Here is a 17,105-nt window from a genome sequence, read left to right as displayed (position 1 = left end):
GGAGTAGATCTGACTGGGAGTGAAGGGAGGTACCAGATTAGAAGGGCGAGCTGGATTAGCAGGAGCCAATCAGGAGGACACTGGCCCTTTAAGGCTTGAGAAGTCCGCGCGCGCCCCATAGTGGCAGGAGCGCACGACTGCAGGGAAGGAGCGGGCGGCCTACACACCAGGAGCCGGAGCACAGACAAGAGCCAGGAGAGGTAAGTGAGGGGAGACGGGGTCCGGCAGGCGGCGGAGCACGGGTGCACTCGCGATCCGCGACATGGATCGTGTGAGCACCTATGACACATATAAAGCGACGCAAGTCAGAATCCAAAAAAATGGGACTGAGCCTTAAGCTGTAAAATGGCTGCGTCCTTAAGGAGTTAATTACAGCCATTTTCTGATATGTAAATTTGCATACTTGACTCTTTTATTCAAGATATGACTCTTGTTTTCACCAGTGAGAAACACCCCTTATTTTGACTTACCAGCTCTATGTCTCTTCAATACTTGGGCACAGCCCTGCCTCCTTGTTCCTGATTGCCACTGCTAGGACATGATACTGTATGGAGCTCGTACTTAGGAAAAGGCTGCTTATATTCAACTGCAGACAAATAAAGCTTTGTTTTACTTATTGGAAATATTGTGTAATTTTTTTACATGTTGACATTTGTAACATTCATATCATGTTATCAGGGTGATGTCATCTAATGTACTTTACATTTGCAAAATGTACCCCATGTATGTATCTGATCACATGAAATCACATGAGATCATATAATCTTGACAACCATATTAAATAATTTACACAACATTTTTACAGAAATGCCTTCTTTTTTTCAGAACTGCAAGCACAACACCTATGGACGATACTGTGATTACTGTCTACCAGGTTTTTATGGGAATCCTACTGATGGAACAGATGAGGACTGTCTGCCATGTGCCTGTCCTTTGAGCATAGCTTCCAACAAGTAAGAGTAATAATAGTTACATACTTTATATCTGTACCAGATAAGGCCAATTTTATTGCTACTGAGAAATATGACCTATACTGTGGGAGTCCAGGATTTGGGAATTTCTGGACACAGGAAGAGGAGGCAATGATTATTTACTTACTTATTAGTTAAGTACAGATCAGACACAGTCAAAGTGGCTTCACAAGCAACATGTCTTTTCCTCTGGGTCCAGGAGTTAATGATGACTTTAGGTCCAGACGTCCTGTGAGTCCAGATGTCTTCAGCCTCCTATATAGCCCCATCCCTTCACATGGGCCTTCACAAAATGAATACATTACACATGGGCCCAATGTTTTAAAAAAAATTAAAATTTTTGTAATTAAGTGGTCCCAAACTTAAAAAAACAATAAAAAGTACATACTTAATTCTATTGGTTCCCACACCTTCTCTCCCATCTTCTCCTTGCTTAAGCTGGACAGGATGCCTGGCCACGTGCTGATGTCATCACACGGCAAGTCTTCATAGATCAGAGTGTGACGTGTACTGGTAGGCACTGACTTTTTAGCCAGTTCAACAAAATTGCAATTTACTCTTTTTGAAAATGCTTTTACTGAAAAATCAATGGGAAACATCCCCAATCTTCTTATTTTCAAACTTTGAGTTGTCTGGAACTTGAAAAGAAAGTGCCAATACAATGCTTGATCAATGCTGAGCTCTATAGAAATGAATGGAGTTTAGTTGTAATACCACATGCTACCCATGGTCAAGTATAGAGCTGTCTCTGAAAGAAGGGAGCTATGCTTCTTAAACATTGGGAAACCCCTTTAACCCCTTAATGACTTGGCCCCATTTTTTCAAATCTGACATGTGTCACTATAAGTATTTATAACTCATAGTATTTATAACTTTAATATATCCAGGTGATTTTGATATTGTTTACTTGTGTCACATTGCCCTTCATGGATCAGAGTGTGTCACAGATGGTGCCCTAGAAATAGAGAGTGATGTGTATGTGTGACGTTTTCCCAGAATATTTTAGGGAAGTGTGTTAATAAATAAATTAGGTCTAGAACAGGCTGCTGCATCTCCTGTAACTGTCAGAGGGTGACTGGCGGTGACAAAAGTGGATAAAAGTATAAAAATTACAGGTTTAATAGACGTGCTGCCCCATAGACTAAAGAGATACCATGCATTTTTGTGGACTACATGTTTTGAGGACGTACCGTCCTCTTCGTCACATCCAATAATGTACACTAAAAGGACTATGTATACTCGAACACGTAGTCCACTAAATAAAAAGTAAAAAACAATCTTCTGGAATACACGCTCTTTTTAGTCTATGGGGCAGAGCATCTATTAAACCTGTATTTTTTTATACTTTTCTCCACATTGTTATTCATTTTAGTTGAAAAATTTGAGTGATATGTTTTGTGATGGTGTTTGGAAATGGAAAATGTTCTTCTTTCCTGACACATTGTCATAACACCAAAATAACTTGATAACAAACATTTTTTTTTGTAAAGAATGTTTGCTTTATGGTTTTTTATGGGTCCTGTAATTTTTGTAGAATAATATGAGGCTTAAAACTTTATGTGGGATTTTTCATATTAGCAAAAATATAGTAAAACCCCATAAATTACCCATTTAAAAAACTACACCCTCAACATATGTTTGTTTGTTAAATTAATGTTTTTTTCAAAATACGTACACATTTCAAACATAAGGTTTTGATATATTTTTACAATTTTACAGAAGAAAAACTATTAATAGAAAAAAACTAATTTGTTTTAGAATCACTATCTTTTTGGAGACATAACTGTTGTATTTTTCAGATGATAGAGCTGGTTGAGGGCTTATCTTTTACATGATGACAACACTGTTTAGTGAAGGAATCTGATGAAAAAAGTTCATTTTTGACAAGTTTTGCAGTTATTTTTCTGATTATGGTTTTTACAGGAGAGTGTCAGCTGAAATATACAGCTTGAGAGCCGGTGCCAGAAATAGGACGTAATAGTACAGGATGGGTCGGCAAGTAACTGCCTACTGTGCTGTACTATTACTTCCTATATCAGGAAGGTGTTAAAGGAAATCCACCATTCAATTCAAGCACGATAAACCAGGGGCACTTACTTATAGGTCTAGGTGCTGTGACTGTGGTAATATGCTTATATGTATTTTCCACAGCCTTCTTCGCTCTAACATCAACTTTTAAAATTATGCTAATGAGTCATTAGGGCTCTTCGGGGGGGAGGGATGTTACCAGAGCCCATCTGCCCAAATTTACAGGCTGTCAAACTGTCCCTCCAAATGTGTGCTGAAATTTCCTCTGATGCCATGTTATTACAACACACAGAGGGGGAAGTGCTCTTTGCACACTGTAAAAGCCTGTTAAGCTACAGCATGGAGGGGCCCTGGAACATGGCCCATCTGGTTTATTATTATAACTTTAAGAAGGAAGACGGCCATGGACAACAAATATGAGGCAGTGCCTCTGGTTCATCATGATGGATTTTGATTGTAGAATTCCTTTAAGTCAACTTTTTAGTCAACTCTCTGTTGCCAGCTGCTTCTGATTACCAGTCAGGACCTTGCAATAGATTTCAGGAGGTTTGTGGGTGAAGCTTAGTTCTCTCCTACATGCTACCAGTAACTCTATTCAGTGCATGATTCTTACACAGGTCTCCTTCTCCCTCCTCCTCCACAAGCTTCTGATGATTCTACACCAGCCCCACCCCTGCATAGAGCAGTTAATCTCAACCCCATCTCTCCTCTTTACTAGTTCTTACACAATAGATTCACTGCTGTTTACCTGCTGTGTACAGACACTGAGACCACTCTGTCCAAAAGCAAGGGAACTACTCCAACTCTATGCTTTTATCCTAGGAATTATATTATAAAAACTATTATTTACGATATTATAGTGTTTTGAGCACCAGATTCCAAGTTTCTTCTTACCACCTGATTTCCACAGACATTTTGGTAGACACGTTTTGGATAAGTGGCACGTGCTTGTTTTTGCATCTAATTTTTTTCCTAATTTTCTTATCCAAACATAAACTAAACTAAAGGATTATGAATAATAAATGGCACAGGAAATGCTACCCAAGAAAAGCAAACATTTATTTTTCATTATTGTGCTTGTCAAACACAAATGGATTGATTTACATCCCAGACATTACTGAGAGGGTGCAGTGACCTGCATTAGCAATGAAAAGAACAGCTGCAGGTGCCCCGTAAACATTGCTAAATGTCCAAATGAAATGATTTTGATTAACCTTTCCCATACATAACAATCACATTTGATATTTGTAGATAATGCATTTCTATAATGAATGATCCAAATAAAAAATGTCAGGCTTTGGAATCACCAATCCTTTTTTTCTTTTCCATCTGGGAAGCCAAGTGCTAAGCAGTGGAGCCAACGGATTTCTTTGAGATTTTTTTTTTCTAATCCCAAATGTTATCTATTTTCTTTCAGCAGAAATTTATTAGTAAAAAAAATAAAAAATAAACAGAAGACTTTTTAAAGACAAGTACTAGTTGAAATGACCCAGATATATTAAAACTGGCGCAATCCACCTTAGTGCAGTTTGCAACTTATTTGTGCAAGTTGGGCCACATTGTTTAGTAGTGGCGCACGCTCTTAGTAAATCTGGTCTGTTTTCGGGATGTGACAAGGTTGTACCAACACAATTGGGACATAATAAATGTGTTGCTAACTCAGACTAAGCACTACCACCCACCTTTAGGTGCATCGTTTTTAAAGTGTTGGACAAAATGCAACCATGGAACAAAAGTGGCACTTCATAAATACATGTGCAATCTCAAAAGACACTTTTTCTGGAGCAACCTTAGACAAAAAAAAACTAGTGCATATACAATATATATGGGCAAATGTCACGAGTGTGGTAGAATGGTCAAACTAAAAGGCAAAACAACAATACTTTTATCTTTCTTTTGATGGAGATTTGGAAAACTCCTGCTTTAATGTTCCTTTAAAAGTTGATAAAATGATGCACAGTAGTCACCTGTTCACAGAAGAATCTATTATTATTAATAAGTAATGATGATTGAATCTGTAGCAGTTGATCTACTTGTAAAATATCATCCAGTGTATTACTGTGAACAACAATAATGAAAAGCCTGCTATGAGGGTCACATATACAAGGGTCTCCATTCACTTGGAAGATAGCAAGTAAAGATGGGCAAATCGATTCGAATGAAGTGGAATTCGGAAGTTGAATTTCAGGAAAAATTTGATTCATCAAGAATCCAAAGTTTACAGTGATTCGTGGGAACAACGTTTTTATTTTACTCTTTTATTACCAAAATGAGCGCGAGCACAACGTGTTACATGCAGTGGCAAAGAGGCTCAGCGAGGCAGCGGCATTAGTAGTCACATGCAGCGTCACCATCCAAAGGCCTAGGAGAAACGTAGCTTAGATGTGGAGGTCCATCCTGCAGCCGCAGCAACAGCAGAAGCACCTAGTGACACACATGCCATTTCAGCCAGTCAAGGCTCCAGCACCTCTGCCAAAGGGAGCTGTTTGTCTTTGACATCATCTCCCAGTCCAGATGCTCCTGTTCCTTGCTACGCATGGTGCCAGCAGTCATTGAAAAAGGCAATTACAAAGAGGGAACTGTATGCGTCCAGCCATCCTAAGGTGCAGAAGCTGACCCTGGTGTTGTCCAAGTTGTTGGTACTGTTGTCCCTCCCTTTCCAAGTCGCGGACTCTGCACACTTCAGAGAACTAATGGCTTGTGCTGAACTGAGGTGGAGAGTTCTAAGCCGAACTTTGTTATCCAAAAAGGCAGAGCCAGCCCTTCACAAATATGTAGAACAGAAGATGGGCCAATCCTCAAGCTTATCAGCTTTTTCCAAGGTGTATGGCAGTGTGGAACGTGTAGCGCTGTAACTACGGTCAGGGCCAATACATGTCCTTTACGGCCCACTGGGTGAATGTGCTTCCTGCCCAGCCACACTTGAACAGGAGACGCCGCTTTCTCCTCCACGTTGTCAAACTGCTGTTCCTGCGCCAGTGTCTGCCTCCTTCTCCACCACCACCACCACCTCAGCCTCCACAAGTCTAAGTGCTGCTCCATCATACCACATGTGCAGGGCACAGTGGTGTCACGCAGTTCTACACCTGGTTTGCCTGGGATGGTCCATGCACGCTCCGTGGCGCCCATGTTCACTTTGGTTGTCAACAGGTATCTCAAGTCCTTCCACCCATCTGCAAAACATTCTAAAAATGGCCAGGAAACTGTGTATGCACTTCAGCCATTCTTACAAAGCCAAGCACACCCTTCTCAAGTTGCAGCGGCAGAACGGCTTCCCCCAACATGGTGTGATATGCGATGTTTCCACCCTTTGGCATTCCAGCCTCTATATGTTAACCCGCCTGTATGAACAGAGAAAAACCATTAATGATTTTTTGATGATGCAAAAGGCCACATTATTTGTCAGTCGCCAGGACTGTGGGATGAATAACATCATTCGAAATGGCAACTACATCTCATAGCCACATGTCTACTGGGGGCTGGTGGAATCAGTGGTTTTTCCACTCAGGTGACAAAAGAGGAGGAGCAGGAGCATCTGGAGGAGGTAGAAGATGTGGCAGATGACCCAGAAGCACCATGGCAGTATGCAGTGGAGATGGAGGCTGGGAGTCCCTCAGAGTCACTTGTGCAGATGGCCCGCAGCATGCAGCTTTGCCTAACTAGTGACAGCCGAATAGTGAACATCCAGCATCATGACTTTTGGCTCTCCACCCTCTTGGACCCTTGCTACCGGTCAAAAAGGGTGACTTTTTTCCAGCTGCCAAGAGGGAGGAACAACTGGCGTACTATAGAGAAATACTGAAAAGACAGTTGGCTGCTGCCTATGTGCACCATCGTCCATCCTCTGTCAGGTCTAAACAGGGGATTCCTGGCAGTCATCGCTCACGTTCTACTGCCATGGCTGCTTTGGAGAGATGGGGGGATAGGAGCAGTAGCAGCTCCATCAGCATCAGCTTAAGTCTGGAGTCCTTAATGATCAACTTCATTCCCCTGCCTAGTGAGGAGGGTAGCCACCAGCAGCAGGACATGGAGCAGACCCTGCACCAGCAGCTGGTGGCCAACTTGGACTGGACTTTACCACCCCAGGTAGATGATCCCCTGGACTACTGGGCAGCCAAACTTGATGCATGGCCGCAACTTGCAGAGTGTACTGCAGAGAAGCTGTCCTGCCCGGCCAGTAGTGTGGCATCAGAGTGGGTGTTCAGTGCAGTGGGGACCATCTTTACCCCAAGGAGAACCTGCTAGTCCATCCGCAATGTTGAGAGACTGACCTTTGTCAAGATGAATCAGGCTTGGATCGGACAGGATTTCAACACACAAATGCCTTATGCGTCAGCCATGATGCCTCCCCCAAACATTGAGAAATGAGTTTGGATTCTAACTACCTGCCTCAGCCACTATTCTGATGCTGCCACCCGCATGTCTGCTGCCAGCCACATATCTGCTGTCAATTGCTCCATCTGCTACCTACCATCTTTACCAGGTACTGGAATTGTTACCCACCTCTACACTCTGTCATTGTGTCACTCTGTGGCCTCCCATGTTGCTGCCAGCTAAAGAATTTGTCATTGTGCCACTTTCTGACCTCTTGCTGCTGCTTCGGATGCTGCCACCTCCACATTCTGTCAATGTGCCACTCTGTGCCTCCCATGTTGCTGCCATCGAAATAGTTTATCATTGTTCCACTCTCTGACCTCATTCTGCTGCTGGTGCCAACTTTGCAGTTCTTTGTTGGCAAAGACATAATATTTTCAGGAAAATTGTAATGTATTATGCATGTGGCTTCTCTAATCTTCAAATTCAAATGTAAATTGAAAATTTCAATTTCAAATTCATTTCAAACTTCAGCATTGTGCCACACTGTGGCCTACCTTGTTGTTGCCACCGAAAGAATTTGTTATCTTGCCACTCTCTGACCTCATGCTGCTGCCGCCACCTCCACACTCTTGTGCCACTCTGTGGCCTACCAGGTTGCTGCCACTTCCACACTGTCATTGTGCCACTCCGTGGCCTGCTGCTGCCGCTACCTTCGCACTCTGTCATTGTGCCATTCTGTGGCCTACCAAGTTGCTGCCAATTCCACACTCTGTCATTGTGCCACTCTGTGGCCTCCTGCTGCAGCCACCTCCACACTCTGTCATTGTGCCACTCTGTGGCCTACCAGGTTGCTGCCACCTCCACACTCTGTCATTGTGCCACACTGTGGCCTACCATGTCCCTCTCCACTCTGTGGGGGTGTTTCTACATGTATCCGCGTTTAACAGAACAGGTTCTCTTGTAATCTATGGAATCATCTGATGTCAGTGTAAAAAGAGTGCACTCTTTGATGTTATAGTGGGATCTTGGCCCTCAGGTCAGTCCTTTCGAGCTGGCACAGACGTTACCTTGTCAGGCTGCGTTCCCGCTTCACTTATTTGGTGAAGTTGGCCTCTGTAAGTGTCCATGGAATTGAAGAGTGAAACATTTCTAAGAGTGGTGACTGTCATGTCCTTGTCATACTAAAATACAGCATTGTTTGAAGACCAAACCACGCTCCATATGCACATTTGAGAATGGCACAACGTTCTACAACACAGGCTCTCTGCAGCCAGGAAACACCTGTGTCTTAATGTGATTCGTTATGATTCGATTCGAGTCAAATCGAATCAAAATTTTTCAAAAAATTTGGCGAAGTGGGTCGAATCGAATTTCAACAAATTTGCCCATCTCTAATAGCAAGTAAGTAATTTTGGTCCTTCAAGTGTATAGAGAAATGAAGTATACAGTGATTTCCTATGTAAAGTGGAATCATATACATACAAATACAGTCAGGGAAGGTGCAACATCATCCGCAACTTTATGACTGTGTAACTAATTGTGGATTCTGTCTAATCATTAGCACTACATTAGAAATTAATGAGCAGAAGGGCATAACATAGGGAACCTTTTCGATCAAATGACCCAATCCCAGGACATTTACAAGAAAAGAAAAACTAAATATGATAAAAGTGACTGAACTATATACTGTGGATATGTCATCAATGTTTAAAACAGTAAAACCCCTTTAAGAGTGGCCACATATTTACAATGATTTCTTATTAACATGAATGAAAAATGCCATAGAATGGTGTCCTTCATAGATAGATTTACACTATGTGGCTTATTTCCGTCGGGTTTTCCGACATTTTCGGGGATCGCTCCGGGATTGCGTTGCACGCGATCAGATTGTGTTGACACAAATCGGGGGCGGGCCGACGGACGATCCGACGGCTCCGACATGCAGTTACATACACCGGGAGGAAGAAGGTGAACTCCGGCGGACCTGAGCGGGGAAGCGACACAAGCAAGGTCTCGGGCGCACAATCTTATTAAATCGCAGAAGACTTTATCCTTGTTGGAATCGCACCACGGAGATCGTGCAGGGACCAGGTAAGTAAATGTGCCCCTATATGTCAAAAGCATGTACATCTTGTACTAGCACAAAATGATATGATAACACAAAGTAATATACCGTCTAGCCAATATGTGACTTTCTGTTGTCATCCAGTAACTGTTGTGCGAAGCATAGCTATTTAACCCCTTCACGCTCCGTGGCGGATATATCTTTAACCCTATACACTTGCATAGGCTGGCACTGTGCCAGTAAGATGACGTCACAGACGTCATCTGATCGCTTGTTCAAGCCTTTACACTGCAGTACACTTGTATTGCAGTGTATAGTGTAAGTAACTGAGCATGCTGAGCATGCTCAGTTACCTACAGCCGAGTCCTGCCAGGAGGCGAAACCCGGTGTGAATGAGAGCCGACAGCCTCGGGGCACTCGCTGGGCCCCGGGGTTATGGCAAGAGGGATCGGATCCTCCAGTAAGCACACCGGGGGGGTCTGATCCAAGTGGGACACGCTTACAAGCATGACCGCAGCGTGTAAGGGGTTAAACACCCGGGATCTGAGTTTTTCCGATCCCGGCTTTTAGTGCCAGGTCTGGGCTGTGATATCACAGCCGGACACTGGCACCAGCGAGACCCGGTGTCCCGAAATCTTCTTCTGTTCACCGTAGAAACAATGACCGCAGTAAAAACCCAATAGGGCAGTCATTTAGGGGTTAAGCTTTATTCTACAAATTTTTGACACATAGAATGAGTGATTGACGGGTTTAAGCCCTAAAATGGCCCTTACTCATAGCCTAACTAGCTACACATGAACAAACAATATATACACATGAAGACCCAATGTAAAGGTTGCACACACATCACCTGATGGATGCTTCCTGATCACATGATGCTCAAACCCACAGGGTTTAGGTACACTTTTATTTAGCTTCAGTACATTCTACTAGTATCCGACACATAGAAAAAGAGAGATGAGACATATCAGAGACATGAGATGATGAGATCCATGAGATACATATGAAACACAATGACACACTCCGGCTCTTTCTCACCTATAACACACACATCTCTTCTATGCCTCCCTCCTCTGGACAAAGACCTTATCGGTCTGTAGCTTGTGTAGTAAGTCTCTGGACACTGCTGCTTGGTGGAAGTGCCTTCGTTTGAGCTGGTTTTGTAATGCAGGGGGAGGGGCAGAAGACAGAGAGCACTGCAATGTGCACTGTGCAGAAGCTTTTCATGATAACAATCCAACAGTAGTCAGAAGTTTTAAGGTCAGATCTGCACACATCATGACTGGTTGGAATTATATCTGTGAAATACTGTATTTTTGTTAATAACAGTAAATTAGAGAATGTGTTATTTTGTTATCCTGAGTATATTTAAGAATCTTGTCTTTGTGGAAATAACCCTTTAACCATTCATGAAGGTAGTTAACAAATACATCTGTACAGTCATAGGATTATTAAGTTATTGTGATCCTGAATATTATATATTTAGATGTATTTAAAAATACTCATTTGTATCATTAAATGATGCCTAAAAAATCAAGTTGTGCCATTAACTGAAGTTATATTTATATTCTGCATGTTTATTGTAAATTATTAATTTTATAACAATCTCTGAAATTTATCAGACAGTGGTTAAAACAAAAAAGATTTAAATTCAATAAGAGAATATCCCCATAGATAAATACATTGCTTTCCCTTACTGTTATGCCACCTCTATATTACTGTTCAGTAAATGCATTTTATAGGCTGTATAAGAACAAATTGATACTTTTGTAATAGTTGAGAATATTTTCAGTTCTAATAAAACTATTGTCACTTTTCTCTGAAACTCAGCCACATAGTATATTCTGGCACTGGCCTCCAGGGCACAGACAAGCAGCTGTACATTCCTGCTTATTCGCAAGTGAACAGGATCTGTGTCAGTCTAAAGTAAGCCCCATCATAACATGCCATTGGGATGCTGCCACTCACTGTACTATATCTAGTGTCGGCAGAAATAGTAGAGTCATTCCAGGGACTATTGGCTGGAGCCAAAGCTATATGTGTGTGTCTAGTGCAGAAGGGATCTTCCTGGGTCTACATGTTTACGGAGTGATGAATTCTGAAGAATAACTGCAACAATGCTTCTACCTTTTCTAATCTTTGCATTCCTTCTTCCTTGTTTTATTTCTGGTCAACAACAAAGCTTCAGTCCAACATGCCACCTGGATCCAAGTCGTGGATTAGTTTGTGATGCCTGTCCTCCTGGGTATACAGGGCCGCGGTGTGAACGGTAAGAATGCTCCTCTCTAAGTGATCATGCCTTTTATTTTTACTTAGAGCTTGCTTTTACCAGATTAAAGTAACATGTAGAAGTTATGAGTCAAGCATTTGGCTTTCTTCATAATTTGCTCTCTATAGTTTTATAAAGAACAAATGACTGAATTATGTTACGTAAACTGATTATTACACCACGCAAATGACAAAGTTCCAATAAGTCTTGTTCACATTGCCACCAATATACTCATAATTGTGTTGACTGGTACAGTTCAATTTATGAGTTGTAACTACTTGACAGTGTCCAATTTCTCCAAGAGGAAGTAATCACTACCTTCAGGTAAGATAGAGTTACTCATATAAAAAAGAAAAGAAACACATCTAACATAAAAAGTAGACATAAAGGTAAATCTAATAGAAAGTAAGTCTGTATTAGCTGTGTATTATCTCCACTGGCTGTATTTTCTGTTTAGTCGTATTCTGTTTTTGAGTAGAATATTTTAAGAGTATTCTAACTTTAGAACTATAAACTCTCAATGCAACAGCTGAAATAAACATCTCCGCAGATCGTATTTCTTTTGAAAACTTCTTCTGGGTCAGAGTTATAAATGTAACAATTCAATGCATTTGTATAAAAACACCTGGGACTGTAAAAATAGCTTTGTTTTTTATCTACACAGTTACTTCATTGGACTCCTGTGTATTGAGCTACAGTAGTTGAAAAGTCTGGCAAATATGTATGTCGAGACTGATTTTTTAGAGGCAACCTAGATTTTCCAGGTTAATGGAATTCTTTGCTTGTTACCAAGACAGCTCAGATGTACTCTACAGCCTCACGCAAGCTACAAAATTTGGAACTTGTTTCTCAGATATTGGGGCACATTTACTTACCCGGTCCGTTCGCGATCCAGCGGCGCATTCTCTGCACAGGATTCGGGTCCGGACGGGATTTGTGAAGGTAGTTCCTCCGCCGTCCACCAGGTGGCGCTGCTGCGCTGAAAATCATCTCAACGCGCCGGAATGCACCACCTCGGACCAGGTGAAGGTAAGCGCTTCCCGAGCGACACTTTTTCGGTTTTTAAATGCGGTGGTTTTTCCGAATACGTCGGGTTTTCGTTCGGCCACGCCCCCCGATTTCCGTCGCGCGCATGCCGGCGCCGATGCGCCACAATCCGATCGCGTGCGCCAAAAACCCGGGGCAATTCAGGTACAATCGCCGCAAATCGGAAATATTCGGGTAACACGTCGGGAAAACGCGAATCGGGCCCTTAGTAAATGACCCCCATTGACTGATGTTTGGAACAGTTTGGTAAATTTTGGCACCAGACATTACTGGCTAAGGTTACATTCACACGAGGAGGACGTATATACGGCCGACGTATATACAGCTTATATATGTCCCCCATACACGCGCACGTGTGTCATACCCTCACACGTGCGGCATCGTACTGTACTGCAGCCCGTAGAAAGATAGGACACGTCCTATCTTTCTACGGAATACGGCGCAAAGCGCTGTGTATTCCTATGGAGAGGGGCGGGGGTGAGAAGCACTCTCCCCTCTCCTCTACCCGGCACTGATGTATGTCCGCCCTTCCTTTGTATGGCGGGCATACATTGTGCATAGTCTTGCAAATAAAATCAGATGTTTAGTAAAATTAAAAACTAAAATTTTTTTTAATAAAATTAAAACTAAAAATAGTACTGAACATGTTTAAGGTGTATAGATATGAAGGTATTGGCTTTGAGTGTTGTGTTCAACAGTTAGAGTTTATAATCTCTCCAACCCATATATATTCATGGCTTACCTTTCAATCCATTGTCCATTTTGGTGATGCCCCTACCCTTCTCTTTCCTTGTTTTTTTCCATGCCTTCTTTGTCTTTTTTGTTCTTTTGTTTTTTTTCCGGTCATTGTTGTCTATTTTTTTCTGATGAAAGGACACCTCTGCTTAAGGTCTTCTGTGTGCCCCGCTGTCTCTTTCTCATATTGGCGGATATACTGTTTGTGATTTTCTACTTGTAATGCTTCCTCACTACTTGTGTTGCTTCTATACCTTTTTCTTTCTATACTATTCTACCTGGTGGACAACATTTTGGAAAAAATATTTTTTCTTTACATAGGCAATATTGTTGACTGGACCAGAACCACAAAGTTTGGATTCATACCAAAGTTTGGGTCGGGTTCAGCTCAACCCCTTCCAATGGTAATGCCCACGAATGTTGCTGGCACCAATTGTGGTTCTCAACTCCTTAAATGCCACTGGCAAAGTTGTCTATGGCATTTAAAACAATGGAGGACAGGACTAGCATGCTGGTGCACTGCTGTTTCCACTCCCTGATGATGTCATCAAGAGCAATGACCCACCCAAAAATGTCTGCAAACATTGCCGCCAGCATGTTAGTGCCCACATGCTTTTGCTCCATTGAGTTAACTGCCACTTGCGACTTTGCCAGTTGTATTTAAAGAGTCAGAACTCACTGATTGCAGGTGTTAACTCTTTAGATACCTCTGTTTTTGGTGGGTATTCAGGTCCTCTCAACACTAGTAGGCAAGTAAAGTCTCAGTTTTTCACTGTAGACCTATGTAACAAATATACTATACGAGATATCTGATAAATATGATATGTATATTGGTGCTATATGACAATGATTTGATGCAATAGGTTTTAACAAATAGTGAAAAGGGTAATTATTAGTAATGTTCATGTTCCTTATACAGTGCTATCATACTCTGAAGAATTTTAAAGAATTTGGTCAATGCCTATTCTCAGTGAAGCTCATAAACGTGACCGCAGTAATTTAAGTGGTGGAAGCGCCACATTGCATTGTCACCCCCATGATGTCATTTGTGGAGGCGATCTGTAGCTATGATAGCCTTGATCTGTAATAGACTGAAGTCTTTTTTGCACAAAAAAAAAAAAATCAGATTTAATAGAACAAAAAGGCTTAGCTTTGTCTTCTATAAAAGAAAGAGGTTACTATAGAAACACATTTTAATACAAATTTAGTGGTAAATCTATAGCATCTCAATAAGCAGCATAATGACTTTTCTTACCACCTGGATTTACTGTTATATTGGATTAGTCTATCACTGACATGGATAACCCTTCAACAATTAGAATGGAAACAATTCTTTATCATGGAGCTACTAAAAGCTATTATGAGCTGAGATGATTTACTAGGTTGAATGGTTAGTAACGTAAAGTGGTTGTTTTTTTGCAATGTGTGTGTAAGTGTGGGGGGCAGGAGGTTAGGTAATTTACCAATATACATGTATTAAAAGTTCTGCTCCAATTTTCTTGATATGTAAACTGAAGTTTCCTGTCTTTTACCTGTTTTATCAGCAAGACATTCCTGACCATAAAATGGACTCAGATGGAGGGTGTCCTCTATCTGTCCATGAGCAACTTCTCTGTCAGGAACTTATGATAGTATTTAAGAATATAAGATCAAGGTCCTGCTCATGGACAGTCACTTGACTCCCCATCTGAGGTCATTTTATGGACAGGAATGTGTGGCTGAGGTAAAAGACAGGAGGCTTCACTTTACATATCAAAAAAGCAGAGCAGAACGTTTAACAGATGTAAATTACCTAATATTCTGCCCCCCCACACACTTACACACTTTACAAAAGGCATGTAAAGGGGCCAACTCCTTTAATAGATCCCCTATAATTCACTATTCTACATAGGCAGAAGGAATCTGAATTCCCTTTTCTTATAAAAGATTGCCTCTCCAATCTGAGAAGCCTCAGTCTGAATGTTCTTGATATTTTGCCCCTGGAAAGCTCATAGCAGTCAACACATTTTAGAATGGTTGGCACATGGCTGCAATTACTGCAATACTTTTTCATGGATTTGTGCCTATAGCTGTTACTTTAACAAATATTGCTACTGATCCATTAAAATAGTAGAGCATGTCCTAGTCAGAACTGTATTTTAACCAATCACTCATGGGGTAGGGGGGACTCTTGGACTCTTGATGTACCTGTTGCCGCCCACTCCATAGCAGATATAATAAGTGGCTATGGCCCTGTCTGGCGCATTTATTAGTTACTCTGACTCTATATTCCTTTCCAACCCACTTGATGTGGAGGTGGTGGAAGCGGGAGATTTACCAGTACAAGCCTTTATAAGTCTTCTAGCATCTAAACGATAATTTGTGAGGACCATGAAAAATGGATGTTTAGCACTCACAGATGATTTTGGCATGTTCTTGTGCAGGTACAGTACCCTAAATGTAACCACCAACACCTACAGATAGTCCGTGCCTGATACTATACTATCCACTTCAGATTTTCTGCACATTATTCCAGTGTGAGGATCTGCTGCATTTCTAGTTTATGGCTCGTATAATACTTATTTGTACATAAGTAGTGGATGAGCCTTTATTGTCAGACAATAAGTAGAAATCTTTTTTGGCCATTGTGCAGTACAGTTTTCCCCATGTGCCATCTGTTGTGATCCCATGATCATTTTTTGCTTCTGCCCAGGTCACAGCAGAATAATATGTAACACTGTTTCGTAACAATCACTTACTTATCTTGCCTAATTGGAAAACAGAGTCTTGAGCCCTATAAATGCATTATTCAAGCACTTACATGTTCTTTAAAAGCCATAATTAACCCGTTTGACCTGGAAAATATTAGAAGTGTAAAGTTAGCGGCTTTTAATTCATTTTAAGCTATCAGTATAATGAATATTGTTTGTTAACCACTTAAAAGAGATGATTGCAAATATATTGTTTTTTCTTGAGGTCACTGTGTGTGGTTTGAATAGGCTATTTGAATGAATATGCAGTCAGTCACCTGTCCTGTAGCGTCAGACCTGCTGTTGGTCTTCCTGTTACTGCATTCTATTTCTGTCATTCCTTTCCTGTCTGCTTTAGCAGTCATCATATCACAGCTAAGCGGCTGGCTGTGATGTTAATGACTTCAAAAACTGGTGACATCAGTACTATGTAGGATTCACTTCCTTTAATTCAATAAAACTCCACTGGACATCAAGTCCACTTTCGTAGATGTATTAAAGCACATGAAGTTCAGGATATCTACATCACAAGTACAAAGTTTAGCTTCTAATCTGCAATGATACAATTTAATCTTTAATTGTAATATTTAATTGAATCCTAATTTAATTAATTAATTTTAATTAATTTTTATTTAATCTTTAATTTTACAATGATAACATTTTATCTTTATTTACACATTACCACTACATTTTACTGCAATTTACAATTAGGCGAATAACAAATATCTAAAAATTTACAAATTCTAGACAAATAAAAGACAAAAAAAGAAACCCTTTAGAACTTTTGGTCTAAATATTCATTTATGAAATACAATTAACTTACCGTATTTTTTTGGCTATAAGACGCATCATCAATAAATGCCTGCTAAAACGTCTGGGTTCATATATAAGGCACACACCATATTATAAGGCGCACCTGATTATAAGGAGGAATGACCAGTAGG

General features: G+C 41.1%; 1 protein-coding gene across 4 annotated transcripts in view; it reads left to right on the top strand.

Annotated features, from left to right (window-relative positions):
* LAMA2 (laminin subunit alpha 2) overlaps nt 1-17,105 on the top strand; it is a 567,760-nt gene that overhangs the window by 280,134 nt on the left and 270,521 nt on the right. For all 4 annotated transcript variants that reach the window (XM_072141562.1, XM_072141561.1, XM_072141563.1 and 1 more), the window contains exons 17-18: nt 826-953; nt 11,564-11,650. In XM_072141562.1, the coding sequence (XP_071997663.1) occupies nt 826-953; nt 11,564-11,650 (215 nt within the window). The remainder of the gene's footprint in view (nt 1-825; nt 954-11,563; nt 11,651-17,105) is intronic.

This window comes from Engystomops pustulosus, chromosome 3 (genome assembly GCF_040894005.1).
Source record: "Engystomops pustulosus chromosome 3, aEngPut4.maternal, whole genome shotgun sequence".
Taxonomy (NCBI): Eukaryota; Metazoa; Chordata; class Amphibia; order Anura; family Leptodactylidae; genus Engystomops; species Engystomops pustulosus.
The sequence above is the reverse complement of the archived record's forward strand: the minus strand, read 5'-3'. Positions and strand labels throughout refer to the sequence as shown.